General features: G+C 39.8%; 1 protein-coding gene across 3 annotated transcripts in view; it reads left to right on the top strand.

Moving 5' to 3' along the window:
- Positions 1-23,454, top strand: part of mrpl23 (mitochondrial ribosomal protein L23) — a 42,210-nt gene extending 18,756 nt beyond the window's left edge. For all 3 annotated transcript variants that reach the window (XM_052029297.1, XM_052029299.1, XM_052029298.1), the window contains exon 5: positions 22,750-23,454. In XM_052029297.1, the coding sequence (XP_051885257.1) occupies positions 22,750-22,914 (165 nt within the window). In that variant the 3' untranslated portion in view covers positions 22,915-23,454. The remainder of the gene's footprint in view (positions 1-22,749) is intronic.
- The last annotated feature ends 219 nt before the right edge of the window (positions 23,455-23,673 follow it).

Here is a 23,673-nt window from a genome sequence, read left to right as displayed (position 1 = left end):
TCGTTGGTTGCATCAGGAGGTGTCCATGGAAAGCTGACCTCCGGAGGATGTTCTAAAGAATGACAGACTTAGACAAAGAAATGCAATGTTGCAGGATATTGATCCATTTAATTCATCCTAAGATGTTATCCATAGAATAATGGATTTTTTTTTGCTTTGCTTCATGTGCTGAGTTGGATAGGTACTTGAGAAAGAAAGAAATGCAATACCACAGGATAAAATTGAGTGAGGGGGTAATTGGATAGCTTTCAAAGAGATAGTACAGAAATGATGTGATGACTAGCCTTTGCTGCTGTACAATTAGTTGATGATGGACTTATTCCAACAGAATGTGACATCCTGTTCCTCTCCAGTTTATCTAGTCAATTAGAATAATTAAAGATTTTTTTTTCTTTCTGTGGTATTTAAAATTAATACAATTTATAAAACAAAAAGGTAATTTCTTAAGGAAAGATCATTGGTGTTGGTGTAGCCATCTCTAAAAAGAGCTGAAGATGTTAGAGAGTGAAGGAAATTGGGCAGATAAATTGAGAGGTGGTTTGCAAATCCTGCATATCAAGTGGATAAAAGAGCGTATGACCGAAGAATGTGGTGAGCTGTTTTGCTGGACACGACAGTGCTAAATGTTTCTGGCAGATGAATCGGATGTAAATAGAGGCAAACGAATGGATAAGGCATCACGCAAGCAGCTTTTTCTTGGTAAACAGGAAATGTTACAATTTTTATTTCAGCATTTTTTATAAAGACGCACTGAGGTGGCTGGAGCATGGTGTCAGGACAGTAGTGTTATGCTTGTTCGCAAGCTAACAAACAATGAAGCAGAAGAGTTTCAGAGACCATTAAATAACAATAAAATGGGAAGGAGCTGGAGAAGAGTTTTGAAGAATTAAGTTGGTCTAGTGAGTCATTAGTCCTCATTGACTGCATTGGGTACAAAGTTTCTCATAATTCCTAACCGCCAACTTGCTGATTTGGTCAGCAACATTGTTTAAAGGAAGGAAAAATCAGTGGGGAGAATTGCATCTTGTGAGCAGAAATGAGTCACTTTCCTGAACTTTTGACTGTGGAATTGTGCACTTTAATAGGGTAAACCCAAGGAATTGCAGAGTCAGATATTTGCACAGCGGGGAAAAATAAAAACTAGATTTTTTTTGTGGAGCCTTATAATAGCTATCCTGATGTTGTCAGAGTGCTACACGCAGTAATCTGAAGATTTGGGAGCTATTGTTATCTAGGGAAAGTCCATGAGAAGAAGAGAGCATCTTGTGTAATACCTTTCATGTTCTCAGAATATCTCAAAGTGCTTTACAGCTAATGAATTATCTCGAAGAGTTGTCACTGTTGTTATGCAAAGAAGCATGGCAGTCACTTTGTGTTTAGTGAGTTTCCACAGATAGCAGTGAGGTAGAAGACCAGCTTAGTATCATTTGAGTCAAAAATATTAGATAGAAATTTTCCATTACTCCTAGGACCTTTGATTCAATTTTATTCTTTTATTCCTTGGATCTTATATTCCTTGAATATCCCTCTGAATGGGGGAGAAGCAGAGCCTTGGTTTAATGTTCCATCTGAAAAATGGCATATTTAGTAAATAGCCAACCTTCTCAATACCAGCCCTTGACGAGCATTCAACCCCATGCACAGGCTTGTGAGAGCATTTCCACTGGGCTGAGAGGGACAGTTAGTCTTTTATTCTATATTGCTCACTATCAATGTATAGATTGCACATTACTAATTGTCTGCTGAGGAGTTAAACTGGGGATATGTGTTAATAATGTCCTGAATCATGTATAGCCATATTACTTTACATAAAGATTTTTTATTTTAAACAACCAAATCCTTGTCAGAACTTTTATCAGTCACTGATCCCCTATAGTTAATTGCATTTCACTACTAAGTGCCATTTTGGCATAATAATGTGCTTTACTGCAATCTCCTCCAGCTTGTATCCTAATGAAAAAGAATGTAGCTATATCCACAAACAATGACCTTCTTGTGATGTCACATTGTTCCTCATAAGTCATGTAGTTCTGGTTTGGAAGGCATATCTCTATTCACTTGAGCATTTCTAAGAAGGAGTGTGCCTTATGTAAACCATTATTGTCAAGATACTTAACAGCATTTCTATATCTGTTTGTCAGTTACATTTCATAATTTGTTTGGGTATGCAAAAGCGTGGGCACAATATCTCCATTTTCTTCCTTATTAAAGTGAATGAAATCATACCTTTCCACTGAAACTGAAAAATGCATTCTTTGCTTATAGCAGTGTCATGAATTAATTTGAGGAGCCTTGCTGTTGGCATGTGCCGTAAAATAAAACAATTTTATATAGCATCTTTCACAGAAAAGATGTTGCCAGGGTGGTTCTCTGTCAATGATATGCTTGATTATATGGTCCTCCTGCAGTGTGTACAGGAAAGAGTCCCAAATAGGAATAAAATGCTTGAAAGGATTCATTCAGCACAAAAGGAACCTGTTCAGCTATTTGCTGGTACTGATTCTTTAAAAGAGCTTTCTTTCCCCATAATCTTGTAATTATTTTTTCCATTTGAGAATTTATCTAATTCCGTTTTGAAAGCTGTAGGGCTAGATTGTGCACCTTACTAGCCTGCAGTTCTGTAAAGCACACGGGCTGACTGCAGTGACCAGGTTAGCTTGTTCCTGACATCTACACCCGGGCCTTTTAGTGCAGAAATCTGGAATTAGCTGGTAGTTAGCTGCTAAGACATCTGATCTCCTGCTGCACCACCGGTCTCATTTCCCGGGTTAAAATAAATGATGTTTTTCTTTTCCTTATTTTACCTTCCCTTCCTTAACCTCAATGTTACTTAACTTTAAGGCTTCTAAAGGTGTCTTTTCAAGCCAATAGACTCTCCACCTGATGTAGTATGCACATTGTCACTGCCACTCCAAGTTCCCTTCCAAGTCACACATCACCCTGACTTTTAAGTATTATCAGTGTTACTTTATTATTGCAATGTAAACTTGGCTGCACCTTCAAATTTCCTTTAAACATTTTAGAATTAAAAAGCTTTATCTTCCTGTTCCCCCTCACATGAGGACTGACCAAATTTGTGGAAGTACCTGTCATTTATTGTCTGTGTTATAGTGCCTGGAACATCGTTCTAATGAAAGAGCTCATGTGTTACAGCTCAATTCATTAAATTAGTCTGTTCCTTATGAGTTAGGCATTAAATGGCTGTTCATGGTGATTGAGCAATTGCTCCCAGATTGGGGTGTAAAGGTAAGTCTTGTTTTGAAGAAGTAGGTGGTCTGCCTCTTTCCTTTGTAACCTCCTCCTGTTTCCTGATCTCAGATGAGCTAGGATGTTTCTGTAGCGTTGTTTCTCCACATCATAACTTGTTCTCCAAGAGCCCTCCTCAGCCCTTTCCAGATCTGTTGATGCATTCTAAAGCCAACTATATTATAAAATGCATGGTCACCAGGTTCAGAATTTCATGGCTGGAATTCAGTCTTTTTGATTGTTCTTGGCTTTCTTATTTAACTAGGAATACATTGAAAAAGACAGTGTAAATTTCTAATGATGGAGCATAGATTATTATAGCACTTTATATGATGTTGCTGTTTTGTATGACATTATTGTAGTGGAAAAATTCTTACTTAGATTGTGTTTTTTTAAAGTATTTTTTATTCATTACAAAATTAATGCATGTAAGTGTCTGATAATATCAACAAACAAGATGCTGGAGGAACTCGGTGGGTCAGGCAGCATCTGTGGAGGAAAGTGGACAGTTCACATTTTGGGTCAACTGTTGAGTTCAGTTGAAGGGTCTTGACCCGAAACGCCAACTGTCCACTTCCCTCCACAGATGTTGCCAGACCCGGTGAATCCCTCCAGCATCTTCTTTGTTGCTCCAGATTCCAGCATCTGCAGTCTCTTGTGTGTCCTTCTCTCTGATAATATCAATGTCCTTTCAATTTAACTTGCTACATTTTCACGTAAGTTTTTAATAATTAAGTATTTTGGTGACTGCTAACTGAATTGTTCATGTGACTGATTACCTGGAATCGGTGGAAAACCTGTGATCCTCTGGATGGCAGTGTTGCCCTAACAACTGCTTTCCGTTTTAATTTCATAAGTTCTCTCCCTACAGTAGGTGGCAGCACACCATCTTTTCACACTTATAAAGTGTAATCCTACCTTAAATCACCTTGCTGCTGTTGGTACCCACCATTATTAGTGAATCAGGTAGCGAGGTTTTTTATTGTTACTGCTGCTTAAATTCACATATGCTACACTTTCATTAGTTGCTCCATCGGAGAGGTATAACCTGATACTTTTAAATGTTGCTCACCCACAAATGCAAATGAACCCTGAGGTTACTGGGCTTAAGTTATTTTTGGATGACTGTTGCTTTTCTGGATGAACCTGTAAGTTCTTCCTCTACTCTGTTTATGTGTAGTCTTGATGAGTTGAGGAAATGGCTGCTACTTTGACTCTTCTGTTAGAGAAATTGTGTGATTTTGTGAAATACTTTTTGCTAATAAAGTGCATGGAAACCTCTCTGATAAATAAGCAGCAAATTATGAGACCTGTTGTTGGGAGACATGCATGGAAAGAGCCTGTGGCTGGAAGGTTGGGAGACCCTGATATCCACAGAGAGAGTATCCTAGTGTGAGTGTGTGGTGAAAGTTTTTCCCACTGAATGTAAAATATCTCAATCGATGAAAGGCTGTGGAAAACATGAGCCTGCAAATTCATTGCTCATCAATGAGGTCTAAGTAGAATATTGTGTCTCAGGTTTCTTAGGGACTAGTCTCTTTGCTGATGGGAATGCCTTGCTTTCTGTCCTGATGTCCTCAATCCACCTTGAATGGCCAGCCACCAGGCCATAACAATGCCTAAAATAATGGAGTACTGCCTTTGGAGCTGCCACTAAGATACCCTTTGGATAAGTATCTCAGCAGCTCAATGCTCAAAGTTGGAGCACAGTCTGTGGACTTTGGGGTGTGTTTGAGCAACTTGTGGTCACTTATGAGGGTGCCAGTCAGGTCTGCTGATGTTAGTAGGGTGTTCCTTTAACTTGTGAAAAATGCAGCACATTAGCATGATGTGTTCCTAGTTCTGCTGAGACAGCTTCCTTATCGTTGTGTGGAGCTCTCGTCTGTATTGCTGAGGGCAGAAGTTGGAGTTCCATTTCATTATGATGTCATTTGTGTGCCTGACACTGGGAAAGCACCAGGCACCGTAGTGTGAACAGTGCACAGAAGTGTTCAGTTAAGCATGTGGTGCAGTTTATTCTGGACACCATCTCCAGTGTGACCAACTCTGGGTTACATCAAAATTGGAATGTGTAAGAGCCCAAGAAATGGGTGCAAGATGATCCATTTTCTAATTCTTAGATATCAGCTTTGGGATTCTCTGGGTGAGATATTGGAAAAGAGGGTGAATAATAGAATGGTTATGGAAATGTGTTTTCATCCACCCCTCTCTTCCTCCATTAACAAACCTCTTTTAGTAATTAGACTCTGTTTTCGACTTTGCCTCCTATCTCCCAATTCATAAAGATGTGGTACCTCTTTGGTTTGGCAACTTTAAATTATAGGAAGATAAATGCACTTTATAAACAACGATGGACTTGCCAGTTCTTAGTTGTTTTTATACTTTGTCTGGAAGCTGATTATCTGTTCCTGTGTGAATAATTGATGCTAATCCAGTTATGTGCTTGGAACTTTCAGTGCAGCTCTCTAGACAGAATGTGAGAGAGAGGTTCTTACTCAAAACTGTGACAAATGCAGAAGTACACGTTTTACATTTTATTCTTCCAGCTCATTGTGGTAAACCAAAGAAGCAAATGATACAAATTTCATGTGAATAGGATATATAATATGTGCCACCTCCACAATTTCATTTATAGGGCTCTTTCCAAGCTTTTACTCCACTGGGCTGACTGAGACATAACATTCTAATCACTGGAATTATTTTCCTATTGTATAATCATTCTGAACCCACACCACAGTAGTTTAATTAGCAATTGCTTTGACTTCATTTGGGTTGGAATCAAAGCGCAATGGCAGTGTAGTGCACCATCAGACCTATCATTTTAATATCCAATGTGAGCAAAATTTGCAAAGAATTAGATACAAACAGAGTATATGTTAAGAAATGGAGATGTAAGTTTTGAGCTGAATCATAACTTTGCTTACATTACCAAGTCACACTAACTCTTAGATTTTACAGTTGCTTCTATTCTACAATCCTGTATATTTCCTTTTCAAGTGCTAAACTTTTGTATTAAATATCATTTGCATTTTGTAAATTTTGGTTTAAATTTTTTACTATAGCCAATATTTGGCCAGATTGGTCTTCATATATATTCTGCATCAGTAAAGATATTTGTTTCAGTTTTATGATATTTAAATAGAATATAAAGTTTTTTAATATTGTTTAGTTAAACTTTTATAGTAGAAGTTTAATCTTCCAAAACCATAGAAACTGTGTGTTAAAATTTGGGAGGGAAATACAATTCTCATTTGCAGAATGGCACCAGGAACCCTCAGGAGTTGCATATTGTTGATGTGACAACTCTTTGGTTTGTAAAAGACCTCAATTTTTGTTTGGTGTGCCTCGTTATAAATAGCCAAGCTGGAAATAAATTATTAAAATAAAAAAGAGGCTTCACTGTTTGGTGTGGATTTATTTAGCTACTAGTATCAGCCCTGATCTGTTTATAGAGAATTAGTTGTTATTGACAAAATAGCTTACTGGCAAAGAAGCCCAGTAGGCTTTTTGTAGTCTGTTTGGAATTGGAATTTGGCAGCTGTGAGTCAGTATAAATTATGGTAAGTTCTCAATTGACCAAACCCAGCAGCAGGTTCTTCCATTATACTGCATGTTAATAGCAGCAGAGCAGGATTTCAGTCAATATATCTGTGGAACTAGTGTCTTGTGATTTTCGTTTTATGCCCGAGGAAGATAATGGGATGCCCCTTTTTAGTTGCAGAACTGTGTAGAATGCATAAAAGATATGTCAGGTGGTGTCACATGGTTTTCATTGACATTTTAAAATTAATTTATGGAAAGTGGGTACCACTGGCAAGGCCAGCATTTAGTGCCCAGTTCTAATTGTCCTTCAGATGGTGGTGGTGGTGTGCTGCTTTTTTGAACTGCTGTAGTTCTGTTGAAGGTACTCCGGCAGTGTGGGGCAGGAAGTTCCAACAACAGTGAAGAAATGGTGATACATTTCCAACTCAGAATGGTGTACGACTTGGTGGGAACCTGCAGGTGATCTTATTCCCACGTGCCTGGTAGCTTTAGCTTTCTTGGTGGTACAAATTGCACATTTGGGATGAGCATTAGGTAGTCTTGGTGAGAAACTGTTGCACATCTTGTGCATGGTGTACACCGCAGGAAGGGTGTGCATGTGGTGGAGGGAGCAGATGTTTAGAGTGGTGTTTGAGGCACTAGTTAAGTGGGCTGTTTTATTTTGGTTGATAAATTTCTCGACTTGGCAGAGCTGTAGACATTCAGGTGAAGGTAGAATATTCTGTTAGTAGCAGATGAGTGCCCTGTTTTGGAAAATGTCTCACCACAGTGTACTCAGCTTCTGTTCTGCTGTGGTAGCCATTAGAATTTATCTGGCTGGTTGAGTTAAGGTGCTGGTCCTGGTGACCTTTAGAATGTTGGTGATCTGGAGACACAGATGCAGGATTTAGATACAAGTCCTGATGCAAGGTTTCGACCTGAAATGTCGATAATTCCTGTCCTCCCACAGATGCTGTTCAGGCCGCTGCGTTCTTCCAGTAGATAGTTTGTTTCTACTGGTGATGTGAGACTTGCGATAGTAACACAGTTGAATGAGGAAACTTGTTGGAAGTGGTCATTGAGTGATCTAGGTGGTGCAGTTTTAACTTGTCACCCCGTGCTTGAATGTTGTTTAGGTCTTGCTGCATAGAGGCATTGATTGCTTAGTTTTCTGAGGAGTGTTCCTGGAAGCTCATGTGGTATTTAGAATCGTAGAATTTTGCTTTCCCCTTAGTTGTCCTCTAAGTACATACAAAATACCTATGGAGATGCAAGAGACTGCAGATGCTGGAATCTGGAACAACAAGCAGTCTGCTGGAGGAACTCAGTGGGTCGAGCAGCATCTGTGGGGTGAAAGGAATTGTCAACATTTTGGGTAGAAACCCTACATCAGGACTGAGCGACAACAATCTGCTGGAGGATCTGATGTAGGGTTTCAACCCGGAACGTTGACAATTCCTTTCTCCCCACAGATGATGCTCAACCCACTGAGTTCCTCCAGCAGATTATTTGTTGCTTAAAATACTTATGGATTTGATTTTACTTGCCAGTAATTTTTAAATTTCTTTTTGGTTTCTTAGTTTACCTTTTAATTTCACTCTTGCACTTTTCATGTTCTTCCGGACTTCCTGCTGCATTAAGCCTTCCATGTCAAACACTTGTCTTAACCACAGTGCACATTGTCGTAAGGGGGCTCTGGATTTGGCAATCCCACCCTTCTTGTGGGAACATATTTACTCTGAGACTCTTGAATCTCCTTCTTAAGTGCCTCTCTTTGCTACAACACTGAATTACTTTCAAGAAGCTGCTTCCAGTCCATTTTAGCTAAATCACTTCTCAGTCTAATAATATTGGCTTTGGCCCAATTTAGAACTTTTACTGTTGTTTTATCTTTGTCATTTTCCATAATAATGCCAAATCTAACTTAATTATGATCACTGCTACAAAAATGTGTTCCCACTGATACTCCTTCCACCTGCCCTGCATCATTCCTTAAAACAAAATGCAGAATTTCAACCCGCCAGCCCCCTCCGCCTTTGGCACATTGGGCTTGGTACATACTGGTTGAAAACGTTCTGGAGGCAATTTAGGAATTCTATGCCACTTTTGCCTTTTATGCTGCCTGTATCCTAGAGTAATGAGAAATTCAAATCCCCTACTATATATTCACAGTCATAATTAAGACCACCAAAGTAAATTAAAACTAAACTAATCTTTAATCCAAGTAAAAGATTAAGCTCACATAGGATTATGATTGCTTTCAGTACAGGAGGCTATTCAGTCCATTATGTCTGTGCCATCTTTCTTCCAGAGCAACTCTTCCTCTGTAGCTTTGTAGATTTTTCTCCACTATATATTTATCCAATTCCCTCTTGCATCCTGCATCCCACCATATATGTAGGTAGTGCATTCCAGATTCTAACCACACGTTGTGTGTGGGGGACAAAGTTTTTCCTCAAGTCACTCTTAATTCTCTTCCCGGTTATTTCATAGCTCTGACTGCTTGTTTTCGACTCCTCCACAAAAGAGGACAACCTCTGACTACCAACTCTTCTCACCCCTCATCATTTTATTTACTTCTATCAAATCCTCACCTCAGCCTTCTCTTCAACAAAAGCAGTCTAATCTCTCTAATTGATCCTTGTAACCATGGTCTCTCATCCCAGTAACCATTCATGTAAACCTTTTCTGGATCCTCTCTAATGCCTTCGTGTCCTTCCCATTATACAGCAATCAGAACTGAACACACACTGGTTGAGTCCAGATCTGAGTTTTATAAAGCCTCAGCACAGCATCCCTGCCCTCACAAAATTGTGTATGTCTCATTAACCACTTTTTCAACTTGTTGCTTTCAGTGATTTGTGCATACATACCCATACATCCCTCTGCTCCTGCACCCCTTTTCGAACATTATTCTCTATTCTACGTTGCTTCTTTTTTCCTACAAAGATGCATCACCTTGCATTCCTCTGCATTAAACTTTATCAGCTGTGCATCTGCCCATTCCACCAGCCTGTTTATATTCTGCTGCAATTCTCTTCCTCTTCACAGTTCACAATGCGTCATCTGCAAATTTAGAAAATGTGGTGCACAAACAAAAACACCAGCCCAAATACCAAAACTTGGGGAATACCATATTCACTTCAGTTAGAAAAACAGTTCACGACAACCTATATCCATTGTATTCATGTCCCCTTTATTCCTTGTGCTTATCTGTGCTAGGAAACCTGTTTTGTGATACCTTATCGAAAGCCTTCTGGAAGTTGTGCATTGCCGTCGTCAACTCTCTCTTACCTCATCAAAAATTTCTCTCAAATTGGTTAAATGCGATTTTCTTTTATCAAATTAGGGCTGGCTTGTCTTAATTATTCCATTTCCTCCAGGTGACTTAATCCCTCCCCAGATTCATGCTTCTGGAAGCTTTCCCATCCCTGAGGTTAAATTGACTGGTCTGTAATTGCCGAACTAATCCTTATTTCCTTAGAACAAAGAAATAAATTTGGTGTCCTCTGGCATCACCCTTGCATGTAAAGAGTATTGGAAGATTCTGGTCAGTGCCCTGCAATTTCTTTTATACTTCAAAATTCTAGGATAACATCCTGTTTGATCCTGGTGATTTATCTATTTTAAGTTAGCCAACTTTACTAATACCTTTATGCCATCAATTTTTACCTGGTAACTCAACTATCTTCACTATTCCTTTGGAAGAACCTTCCTTTGCAAAGACAGAGGCAAAGTACTTAGGTAATACCTTAACAGTGCCCTCAGCATCCATGTGTAAGTTTCCATTTTGGCTTTCAATGGGCCCTACTCCTCCAAGTGCTACCCTTTTACTGTTTTGTTTTTGCCTATGGATCTGCCTTCCATTTTTCTTTTCTCCCTTCCTTTGTATATGCTGGATTCAGCTTTGGGTCAGTTTTTCTCTCTGATCTTTCCACAGTATCTTCCCTTGTATTCATTTGTCTACGTTTTAAAGTTGTGTTTTTTGATGACCTGCCCTTCCTGTTCTGTAGTTCCCATTCTTATGACTGAGAAAGGGCATTTAAGCTCTGTTAACTGGTATTACTTATGGATTACTAAATCCCATTTTAATTTCACACATTGCTCAGTGAGAATATACCTAATTTTACATTTTTGCAACCTTTGATTATAGAAAAAATATGCATTTACATGGCATCTTTCACAACTTTGGATGCCTTGGAGTGCTTTGAGAAATTGCATGCTTTTAAAATGTGTTCACTTTGTAATGGAGCAAACTCCATAACTAATTTGTGCACATTGAGGTTTTGCAAATAGCAATGAAGTAATGACCAGATCTGTTGCTTTAGTGATGTTTGTTGAGGTATAAATACTGGCCAGAACAGTGCTGTGTGATTATTTGCATTTACTGAAGGAAGTAGATAGTGCCTCAATTTAACATCTCATCTCTAAGACTGCACCTTGAGCAGTGCAGCATTCCCTAGCTTCTACACAACAATTTCTAATGTGGGAATTGAGCTCCTACCTCTCTAACTCAAGATGGTGTGAACCGCGGTGAGACCATCAGTCTATTTTTGTGAATTATATATTTACAGTTTACTTTGGGTCTCATTGTTCTTCATTAACTTTCAAGTAAATGGCTGCTTCATTGATAAAGTTTGGAATATCTTGCAGTATGAATCCTTTCCTTTGGTTTACTTAAACTGAGATATTAACTGATCAAAGCAGCGCGCAAATGAGGTGAGTTTTTCCAAATGCACAGATTTTCATGTGACAGAAGGATTTTGTTTTAAAATGAAATAAATGTGTCGAACTACTATTGGTGTGCTACTGATATCGGTAATGTGTGACTCGGATTGCGAAATAATCCACTGTTTTCGGTTCAGAGTCCTATATGGAGACTTGCAGGATAATTGATAAAACTTGTAGTTAAGGAAAATAAGGCTGTGAGCCAAAAAGGAGATGCGAGAACGCCATACAATTTGTCTGCCCTTAGTTTTTTTCTGTTGTTTCCTGTTCCCACAGGTCAGCTTTTGAATCTTATGAAAGCATATTACTTCAGCTACTTAACTGAGCTCTGGTACTTTGCTCTAACTTCCAATTATTAACTTATGAACCAGACAGTGGAGGGCCAGGTTATTCACCTGTAGAAAATGTCACAGGCAAATGCAATCCTGCCTTTACCAGGTGCCCACATAAGTACATTTACTAGCATTTATTTTTAATTAAGTAGGCAGCAGGAGCAAGATCTGTGGCTCTTATTCCCCACTTTCATAGCACAGGGCACTGGTTGGTAATATTACTACTTTTTTTTGTCCCTGAATTAACCAGGACAAATTGAGTGTTGATTCTGGAGTTTGGTTGTTGTGGTTACAAGGAATGCATTTACTTATCAAACCATGAATATATATTGGGTGACATTATGGAACTGAGGACCTTTTTTTTTACACAAAAATAATTCAGATTCTGCTTTGTGACTTTTAGACAGCTAATTTAGGCAACTAACCGTACGCAGTTGCTTACCAGTTGTCTTGTGGAATGTCACACATCTTTGACTAGTTTGCATCAACATGCTTGCATTTGCTGTTATTTTCTTCCCTCTTCAAAACAGTCCTAGTTTTAATAACACTGATCCTCATACTGTGGCAGGCCCGGGCTTGACAATGGTTATAAATGGTCTTTGGCTTAAGTCCATCTTAAGTAGCTGTGAGTTTTGAAACCTGTATTTTATATAATATTGCTCGGGTTTATCTTGCAACATGTAGTGTGGCTTGACTTTTTAAAAAAAAATTCCCAAAGGTGCTGTGCAAGACCAGCATCACTTTTGAAAATATACAACCAATGCTATTCATAATTTTGGATTCTACTTCAAGGAGACTGGTGGCAAAATATAATTTTAGTTTCATAGTTAAGTGCTTTAGCAAATGTAGCAGACAACCATTGATCTTATTGCGCAATTGATCTGCAGACATTAATCCTGTTCCAAAGAACGTCAGGCAATTTCCATTATTCTTCATTGCCAAGCATCCCTTTGGTGCAAGTCAGGAGTTCTGTCATTGGGGCCAATTTTCTACATGGATCTTCGGACTCAAAATATTTATGATCATAACTATTCATATATCTGTAGCTTCTGTGCATGTTGTTAACATGGTGAGTGTTTCAGAAGTTGCCAATTGTAATTGCATGAAAGATAATTATGTTGTTGGAGAGACAAAGTTAATGGAAAGAAGGCCGGGCTCTGTGTGATTGAATTACAAGAAAGGTATAATTTCCCTTCTCTTATTTTAATGCAAGGAGTCTCACCGCTATGATATATGAGGTCAGAGTGTGGATCAGCACATGGGATTATGATATTGTTGCAATCGTGGAAATATAGTTCAGGGAGGGGCTGGCAGCTCAAAGTTTTGGGTGCAGAAGTTTCAGGTGTAACAGGGGGTGCAAAAGAGGAGGGGGTGTTGCATTGCTGATCAGGGAGAGCATTACGGCAGTACTTAGGATATCCTGTGAAGCTACAATGGGTAGAATTTAGGAATGAGAAAGGGGCAGTCACTTTGATGGGGTCATGCTTTAGTCCTCAATAGCAGGATATATAGGTAGATCACAGAAGGGTGTAAAAGCAATAGGGTTGTAGTAGTAGATTTTAACTTCCCCAATATTGACTGGGATCGCCTTAGTGTAAGGAGCTTACATGGGGAGGAATTTGTAAAATACATTCAAGAGGGTTTTCCGAAGCAGTTTATCGAGTCCAGCGAGGCAGGTGGCTGTACTTGACCTTAGTAAATGAGGATGGGCAAGTGATTAAAGTGCTTGTAGAGGAGCGCTTTGGGAACAGTGACCACAGGTCAGTAAGGTATAAGGTAGTCATGGAAGAAAAAAGTTGCTCCCTGAGTTAAGGCCCTAAACTGGGGAAGGCAGATTTTGATGGTATAAGACAGGACTAAGTAGAGCTAGATTGGGAGCGGCTAGTGGGGAAAACAACAACTGATAAGTGGAAGGCATTTAAAAGCGAGGTAGTAAGAGTTTAGAGTCAGCATGTTCCTATAAGGGTGAGAGGATAAAGATGGTAGGTTTAGGGAACCCTGGTTAAGGAAGCATATTGAAGGTTTGATCAGCTAAAAGAAGGAAGTGTATGTCAGGTATAGGAAATTTTCAAATGATTTTTAGGTTTACAGGGGATGTAGGAGAAAACTTAAGAAACTAGGAAGGCAAAAAGGACCTTGGCTAGAAAGATTAAGGAGAATTCTTATCCTTTTATAAGGATGTTAGAAGCAAAGCATTAGCTAAAGAAGAAATAGGTCCCCTCAGCGACCAGAGGGGTAATCTAGGTGTGGAGCCAGGGGATATGAATGAGGTTCTAAATGAATACTTCTCATTGGTATTCACCAGGGAGAAGGACGTAGAGAGTTAAGGGAGGGGTACACTGATATTCTGGAGCACATCTACATCAGGAAGGAAGAGGTGCTAGAAATATTGGAGCAAATCAAGAGCGGATCAGAAAGGAGAAGATGGATATTGGACTAATGCGGGCAAATGGGATTTGTGTAGAAAGGCATCATGGTTGCCATTAATGAGGTAGGGCATAAGGGCCTGTTTCTGTGCTGTACGTTCTTATGATTCTGTTACCCATTCCCCCCCTACTTTTTAAACTAAGAAATTGAAGTTGTGATATCTGTAATGGTAAGGACTTGGGAGATCAATGTTTTAAGTTGCACACATTGTCATCCAAAACTCTAATACCTGTCTGCTAATTCACACCAAGTCCCATTGATTCATTACTCATGGAGCCCAGTTGAGCTGCCTGATACCACTGCCTTATCAAGCCCTTTGGGTTTCGGCATGCCCCAGACTTTCACTGCAGGCTATGAGTCATTAACAGTAGGCTGGATCTACGATGTTGCGGACGTTTGTAGTCTCTGATATATGTTGATGAACAACCTTAATATTAAAATTCCTTCTAGCTTGTTGCATCCTGTCACTAAAACTGCCACTAGCCCTACTGTTCACTGAGTTCTGGCCTCTTGTGCATCTCCTCCTTCCACCTGCCACTAGTGCCTTTGCGTTGAACTACCAAGAATGTAGGTAGTGGAATTACCCTCCTCAAAGCTCTCTGCCCCTCAACCACACATTTTCTTGTATGGTTCTCCTTATACCTTGTGTTTTTGACTTAGCTTAGCCTAATATCTCCTTGTATGATTGTTTTCAAATAAAAGTGACCCCTGCAGGGGGTTTGCTTTCCCAGAAAATGGACTGTATGATGACTTTCCATAACGCGAGGCAGCATCATCTGTGCAGGCGTCGAGAAATGTGAGTTGAAAAGATTTTGTTTATTTGCTTTCTTCACACAAATTCCATGAAAGCAAATTATATCCTGTATCTCAAATCTTTGGATGTTGACTTTCTGTGAGGGCGGATTTCCATAACCCAAATGGCTGTAACGTGGGGATTGTCTGTAATGTTCTGTGAAGCATCCTGGGACAGTTTGCTAAAAGATACTGTGTAAATATGAGTGAGGTACTGTGTAAATATGAGTGTGCTACTTTGAGTTTCCCTTATGGGAATTTTTAACAAAATATTGTATCCTTTGAGAGTGATGCCACCTTAAAAAAAACATCTTCCATGGCTTTGCCAGCAGAATGCTTTCTAATCCTCAGCATGTCAGTCTGTTTTCAAGTTTTAATGCAACCGTTCGTTGACTTACGAAAGGAATGTGTTCCTGGAAAATGTTTCATTAAACAAAACAATTCGCTGCCTGAAGTGCATTGCACGTGTTTTGCTACAGTGTATTCCTATGCACAGAAAGTGGTTTGCTACTTGTTAGCGTGAAAAATAGCTTTAAGTCGAAGTCGCATACTCTAAAGAGTCATGGGTGTTGTAGCAAAATGTCCATTAGGTCAAAAATTACTGGATGCATCATCCAGGCACAAAGTCAAACCATATTAACAAGACTAGGCAATCAGACATTTCTCACCATTCAGTAAGATCATGACTGAACTTCTGCATCAATTCCACTTTCCCCCAAATAGCTTAAGTCTTGACAACCCTTATTGCCCAAAAATCTATTGATCTTAGGATCAATATATTCAGAGACTAAGTGTCTTCAACCCTCTGGGTTAGAGAATCCCAAAGATTCACAAACCTGAGTGAAGAAGTTTCTTTTTATTAGTTCTTAGTGTCTGACCTTTGCTCCTGAAACCAGAATGTAGACTTGCCAGTTGCTCAGCATCAACCTCTTCAAGCCCTGAAAGCATTTTATATTCCAATATGATCACTTCTCATCCTTCTAAATTGCAGCGATTAAAGGCCCTGTCTTTTCTAACCTTTCTCACAGGAATCAATCCAGTGAACTATAGAGTAGGTAAAGCACAGGCAATCTCTTAAGGAGATTAAAACAGTGTAATATAGACCCTATAACAGTGCAAAGGAGTGGCACAGTAGCATAGCGGTTAGCGTGACGCTATTACAGTGCCAGTGATTGGGGTTCAATTCCATTCGCTGTCTGTAAGGAGTTTGTATGTTCTCCCCGTGTCTGTGTGGCTTTCCTCCTGGTGCTCCAGTTTCCTCCCACATTCCAAAGACGTATGGGTAGGTTAATATGGGTTTAAATGAGTGGCGTGGACTCATGGCAGAAGGGCCTGTTACTGTACTGTAAATAAAATTTTAAGTTTTAAATACTTCAGGTTTGGTTTTGTCAAAAACCTTGTACTCTAGCTCCCTTGCACTAAAAGCTCATGTATTATTTGCCACCCTAATTCATTGATGAACCTGCCTGATGACAGTGATTCGTGTCTGAGAAACTCCCAAATCCTTCTGAATGTGAACACTTAATAGGTTCCTAACTTCTAAAAATATTTTGTTATTCTGTTCTTCCTAAGAGTGTGGATAATTTCACACATCCTGAATTATACTTTATCTGCACTTCCATTCTCAGTCTCTTAATTTGTCAGTACAGATGCCCCCTGTGTTGCGGGGGGGAATACATTCCTAGAAAACGGTCCATATTGCAAATTTTCCCTAAGTTGAAGCCGCGTCATCTCTGCATGCGTCAAGAAATGTGTGTTGAAAAAAATTTGTTAATTTACTTTGTTTTCACGCAAGTTTTGTAAGAGCAAATTTTTATTCCATATCCCAGATCTTTTAGTAGTGACTTGAAAATGTAAGGGCAAATTTCTTTTACCCAAATTGCGGTAACGTGGGGGTCACCTGTATATTGTTGTAGCTTGCTTGTGTTCTCTTTACAACTTATTTTCCTACCTACCTTGATGTAATATAATCTGCATGTAGTTTCTCAAATTGCTGTCCAGTTTTAGAATAAAGGATTCCATAAGGAAAATATTTCAGATGTTAGAAGTCTGAAATAAAGAGAGAAAATGCTGGAGTTGCTCAGAGCATTTGTGGAGGAAGAAACAGTTAATGTTTCACGCTGATGAATGTTTATCAGAATTGGGAAAAATTAGTAATGAACAATTGGTAGGTTGCAGAGAAATGGGGAAGGGTGGAGAGATTAAATGGGAAGGGCTATGAAAGGATGGAAACCAGGAGAGATTGGTTGACACAATCGGTGGTTCCAGCTAAAAGACGGTTCGTGGAGCTAGTGAGTAACAAATGTGGAGTTGTAGAGTCATACAACACAGAAGGAGGCCCTTACAGCCCACCTCCATGCTGACTGTGACGCCTATCCATGCTAGTCCCATTTGCCTGCATTAAGCCTGTATCCCTCTACTCCTTTCCTATCCAAATGCCTTTTAAGTGTTGTAGTAGTATCTGTGTCTGCCACCAGTATTATGCTCAGTGCCTTGGCCTATGAAGGTAAGCATACCAAAAGCCTTTTTCCCTACACGTGCACCTTTCAACGAGCTATGAACTTGCACCCCAAACTCTGTCTGTATATCTGTGCTTGTAAAGTCCCTGCCATTTATTCTATATGTCCTACCAGAATTTGACTCCCCCCCCAAAGTGCATTACCTTGCATTTGTCTGGATAAAGTTCCATCTGCTGCTGCTCCGTCTGACTTTCCAGCTGATCTGTGCCCCACTGTATCTTGGTGTTGTTCTTTGAGCTTTGTTGGAATGGTGTAAGAGGCCAAAGAGACAGATCAAAGTGGGAATTGGGTAGTGAATCAAGTGACAGTGACTGCAAGTTCACTGTCACTGAATGATCCTGACTAGTCGTGTTCTGTGAAATGATCTCCCAATCTACATTTGTTTCCCCAGTATTGAGGAGACCACCCTGATTAGTAAAGGTGATTAAAGGAGGAACATTACTGCTTCAATTTCAGCAGTGTTTGGATCTCTGGATGATGGGAAGGGAAATACTACATTTCCTGTGGTTGCATGGCAAGGTGCTGTGAGATTCCCCTGAGATGGTCAAGTCCATTCTTCAGTTTCCTCTAATGGATATTAGTGGAAACCGAAGAATGGACTAGACCATCTCAGGGGAGTATTTTCCTTGGAATCCTGAAAGGAGAGGGGAAGGTCAATTTTGTCTGGTAGTGATCTTTACTACCCTCTTCCAATCAGTGCTATCACCACTTGTACCATTGAATCTCTTGGATCACCGAATCAGAGACCTTCCCTTTTGTTCTCTTAAACCCTCCCCCATTTCTCGGCAACATAAGACTTGTTTTATTTCTAACTATTCTCAGTTCTGATGAAAAGTCATTGCACTTATCCCTGCAACCGTGCAAAGCACTACACCTGTCCTCGCACCTCCTTCCTCACCACCATTCAGGGCCCTAGACAGTCCTTCCAGGTGAGGCAGTGCTTCGCCTGTGAATCTGAGGGTGTCATTTATTACATCCGGTGCTCCCGGTGTGGCCTCCTCTATGTCGGTGAGACCCGACGCAAATTGGGTAACCGCTTCATTGAGCACCTTCGCTCCATCTGCTGCAAAAGCCAGGATCTCCCGGTGGCTAGTCACTTCAATTCCACGTACCACTCCCATACTGACATGTCTATCCACGGCCTCTTCTACTACCACCTTGAAGCCAGACGCAGGTTGGATGAACAACACCTCATATTCTGCCTTGGGAGCTGCCAACTTGATGGCCTCAACATTGATTTCTCTAACTTCTGGTAACCCCTCCCCCCACCTGTCTTCCCTCATTCCTGTGGCCACCTTCTTCCTCCTCCCCTGCCCTCATGACCTGCCCATCTACTCCCCACCTCTTTTCCATGGTCTATTATCCTCTCCTACTGGATTCCTCCTCCTCCAGCCCTCTGCCTCTTCTACCTATCACCTCTTGGCTTCTTACATCACTCCCTTTCATCCCCCCTCCTCCACCCACCTACCTTCCCCCTCTCATCTGAACTTACCTATCAGCTGCCAATGTGTGCTCCTTCCCCTCCCCCAACCTTCTTATTCTGGCTTCTGCCCTCTTCCTTTGCAGTCCTGATGAAGGGCCTTGACCCGAAACGTTGACTGTTTATTTCCCTCCATAGATGCTGTCTGACCTGCTGAGTTCCTCCACCATTTTGTGTGTGTTGCTCCAAATTCCAGCATCTGCAGAATCTCTCGTGTCTCCATTCTGAAATGTAACTTGTTTCTCTCCTCACAATGCTGCTTGACCTGGGGTATTTCCAGCATTTTTGTTTTTATTTAAAGTACCTCTGTTTTTCATGTTTACTGTTTGAGGTGCAGTTCCATATCCGTTGGAGTTTTGATAAAGCATTGGCTCCCACTTTCACCTAGCTCCAATGGTTGTGAGCATGAGATGTACCGCTGCAAATTCCTATCCTTAAGTAACTGTTAGAAAATTTAATCATTATGGATTAGGTGGCTACTCCTTTTTCAAGAAGTGACTCTGAAAGTGACTTTCAAGGATGACTCAAGAAGAGAAACTTGGTCAGAGTTTATTCATTAATCATTTCAAGAAGTGATTTCAGTTGCTTTGTTATTTGGGCTGATTTTTAGCTTTTTTGCTATTGAAGTTTGTTTCTGATAAAATATGGTAGTTCACAAGCTGGGGACACAGTTGGAGATGATAAACATTATAAGCCCACTACTTATAGTAACATCGGAACATGAAGTCACACTTCAGAACATAGAACAACAGAGGAACAGGCTATTCAGTCCACCATGTCTGCACCAACCATGATGCAGTTCCATAATTTATTATGTTTCTCGTGGGAGCTGACCTTTGGATTGCATGTGCAAAAGTTTGAACCTGTCTTGGGTAAATTATGTAATTATAGGAATTGAGTAATAGGAAAGGACTATTCATTCTCTTGAATTTATATTTTAAACGTTGGAAAATTTGTCCAAACTTCTGGTTTGTTAGTCCAGTAACAAAGCTAAGACAATACTACACTCCTGAAGATGATTGGTGGTACAGTTAATGTTTTCACAATGTTCATTTTAATTCATCTTGTCCTTTTGAGAGCTCAAGATGAAAGTTTGCTGTAACGCAGAACATTTAAAGGGTTAGACAATACCACTTGCTCTCCAAGGATGAGATTTTTATAAATGCAATGCATTATTTAGCTAGCCTTGGGTGAGCATTTAGGACTCTGAAGTGCAGAATTTAAATTTCCAAGTCCAATGTTGTCTTTTGAAAGCCTCTACTTTTCACATCAGCAAGCAGGCCATAAGTAAGTTTTGCTTTCTGATTGCCAGAAAGGTTAGTTAAGTACTTTGTTTAACTAATATAAAACACTGAAATTATTGTAACTTTAAATAGAGGTACTTACAGTATGTCAGTTAATAAGAACATACCTAAAAAAATTCGTTCATGGTAAATTTGACCATAAATATATTTTGTTTTAAACTTTCCAAACTGCCACTTAACATTTGAATAAGGCTGAATAAGGATATACGTAACTGAACATACGTATAAACTCTTAATTTGATGTACTTGTCAGTTTTATGTGGCTGAACTTTTCTTGAATTCTTTACTTTCAATTGTCCCCATTTTTTGATACTTCATTGCCATTATCTTTGCTTTCCTGTAATTGCCTTTGAGAAATTGTGCAGAAATTACTTGGTTTTCTTTTGCACTTCTGTATGCTTCTATAGATTCTCCGAAAGCACATTTATCACATGCTCAAGAGTTAGTAGAGCCTGCATGACTGCAAAAAATGAAGATTTACTGGAATAAATTGGAAACCATTCCAGAATCAGGCTGTTGTGCAATAGCATTAATAATAAAGCAGCAGTATAATTAACAGGGTAGTGACATAAATGCACCTAATGTATTATGTATCAAACCCATTTTAATATATGTACTTCAGCAGGATGAACTGTTATTGATTTACAGCTGTTAACAAAAGCTATCTGTAGTATACCTGAAACAGGAAACAAAAATAGCATCTATGAAATTTGGTAGGCAAGTTCTGTTCTGTTACTGAAATATTCCTTCCTCTTGAATGGATCTGACTGTGGAAGTTACCCGAAACCCATTTGGAGCAGAGACATATCATCAATTACTAATGAATAGAAATTCTATTGGCAGAATGTACAAGTGCTACAGGATTTCATATTGTACAGCACATTTGCGGTTTACCCAGGGGGCTATCTAATTTTTAGTTGAACATCTTTTAGGTGCAGGCACATGACCACTTCTCAACCATCATAAGTTACGACAGAGACAGTATTTACGACAATTTATTTTTTCCCCTATTAGCAGCTTTAAAAATCGGGGAAAAAATACATTGTGAGTGTCAGGCACTTTTGGATGTGAAATGTCTTCAAGTGATCTGGTGAGAGGACGTGGATGTTACTCAACCTTCAATTTGGTATACTTGCCTGTTTTATGTAGCTGAATTTTCCTCTTGTTTGTCCCCATTTTCTGATGCTTTATTGCCATCATCTTTGCTTTCCTGTAATTGACTTTGAGAAATTGTGCAGAAATTACTTGGTTTTCTTTTAACAATCTTGGCACCATCTCATTCCCCTGAATATGCAAGTCAATGGTTTTAATAATTTACATAATATTATCAATGTGTAGCGGTTGCTACCGCGGAATAAAACAAGACTCACTCGGAGGATTGCCAAACAGAACTGGTTTATTTTCCCGCCTTGCGCGGGCCCTTTAAGGGAGACAACTCCCGCCCAAAAAACCGGCAATGACGTAAGTCCTACGTCATCAGGACTTTCCCGCGCGCGGGTTCTCCCCGTCGCTCGGAAAGACGAGGCCCGCCGCCATCTTGGGCCTCATTGCTCCGACACCGCGCGACCCGACTGCCGAGCCGGTTCGCCCGACTAGACGGTGAGTCGCCACAAATGACACTTTACGAGGATGTCATTGACCAAAGTATAAACTAAACCTTGAGACTATTTGGATGTATTACCAAAAGCATGGGCAAAGAGTAGGGTTTAAGATTATCTTAAAGGAGGAACTTTTGACAAAGTTACAAAGAGAATTCCAGAGCCTATGATCTTGGCAGCTGAAGGCACAGCTGCCAGTGGTAGAGTGAGTGAATTGGAGATGGGAAAGAGGCCAAACATGGGCAAATGCGGATATCCAGGTTGTTTATAAGGCTAGAGGGGGAGAGCTGAGCCACTAGAGGAACTTAAAAATCAGAATGAATATTTTAAAATTGAGACATTGCTCAATTGGGAGCCAAATGTAGGTATACATGCAGAGGGTCAAGGGATGGTGTCTAAATAGTGCAAGTTACGTCGCAGAGAACAGAATTTATGAATGAAGCTCTTTTGACTAGCTGTCATATTAAAAGATGTACCGCACTTGTGGTCCCTAACATGTTGAGATTCCGTTTGACACAGTTCTGTCGTCAGGTATGACCAGGGTCTGATCCCGCCTCTGCCTCAGCTTATTTGCTACTTAAATACTGACCCATGCCTTTGATGCTGGCTCTCTTTGTTCTACTTGAAGTCATCCATGTTAGGAATTGCAAGTGCACTGTCCCACCTGAATGTGAATCCTCTTGTGTAGACCTCCAATTTGCTGCATATCTACAACTGTTAGCAATCTTAAAATTAATAATTTATTGGATTATTGGCCCTACACAATCACTTATCATTTCAATGCTTTTCTTTTTCATATAGGCCGAAGGTCAGACTTTCAAATTTCCAGACATTTTTCCTCAGAAGGATCAAACTCCCGAATCAGGCTCTCTGGAAGAAATCCAAAATAAGTTTTTGGAAGATGAGAAGCAGAAGCAGAAAGCAGATCCTCGACGAGGAGGTGTCACTGAATGGTTTGGACTTTGAGAGAAACAGCTCTTTGGAAATTGTACTTACATTTTTTTTAGAAGAGATATTTTTCAGATGCTGTTCATTGTGACGGGTAACTCCTGTGGACATTATACATTCTGATAACTATTGCTCAGCAAACTCTCAAGTAATTTGTGTAGCTTCTTATAAAGCAGTGGTGTAGAGTTCTGTATTGTGGGATTTGAGTGAGTTTTGATTTCTGTTAATTGAAAATTTGGCTTGATGTGCACGCACTGCTGAGCATAGTTTATCTGTGAATGGGTGCCAAACTGCGAATGTGTATGTAAGGTAGTATATGGGCACCAGCAGTTTAAGCTGATTTGTTAAGATGACAAGTTTGATGTTTGGTGGGGGCATATGGAAAAGAAATGAAATTATTCTAAGACCAGCTGTCATTTAAAAGATTATGCTTGCCAAGGAATTTATTGGGTTACTTTGTACACTATATTTTTAAGAGGAAATCAAGTTATGAATTGTATCTGTTCATTCTTGTTCTAGCAGCAGTCTTAAATATTAAATAAAGTTTGAAAGGGGAAATGCATGAGCAAGTCTGTACTACATCCCAGCATGGGTTGTGATAATAGACACATTTGATGTGTTCCAATTCCTCAGTGGTGCTAGATATGCACACCATTATGCTTTTAGGTACGGCTCTTCTTTCCACTCAAAAGGCAAATCCCCTATCCCAGGAATCGTTCTAGTGAACAGCTGTGTCAAGGCAAGTACTTCCTTCCTTAATGGTACATGCTATTTCAG

The sequence above is a fragment of the Pristis pectinata genome, chromosome 14, assembly GCF_009764475.1.
Source record: "Pristis pectinata isolate sPriPec2 chromosome 14, sPriPec2.1.pri, whole genome shotgun sequence".
Taxonomy (NCBI): Eukaryota; Metazoa; Chordata; class Chondrichthyes; order Rhinopristiformes; family Pristidae; genus Pristis; species Pristis pectinata.
This window is presented reverse-complemented; position numbering and strand designations above follow the sequence as displayed.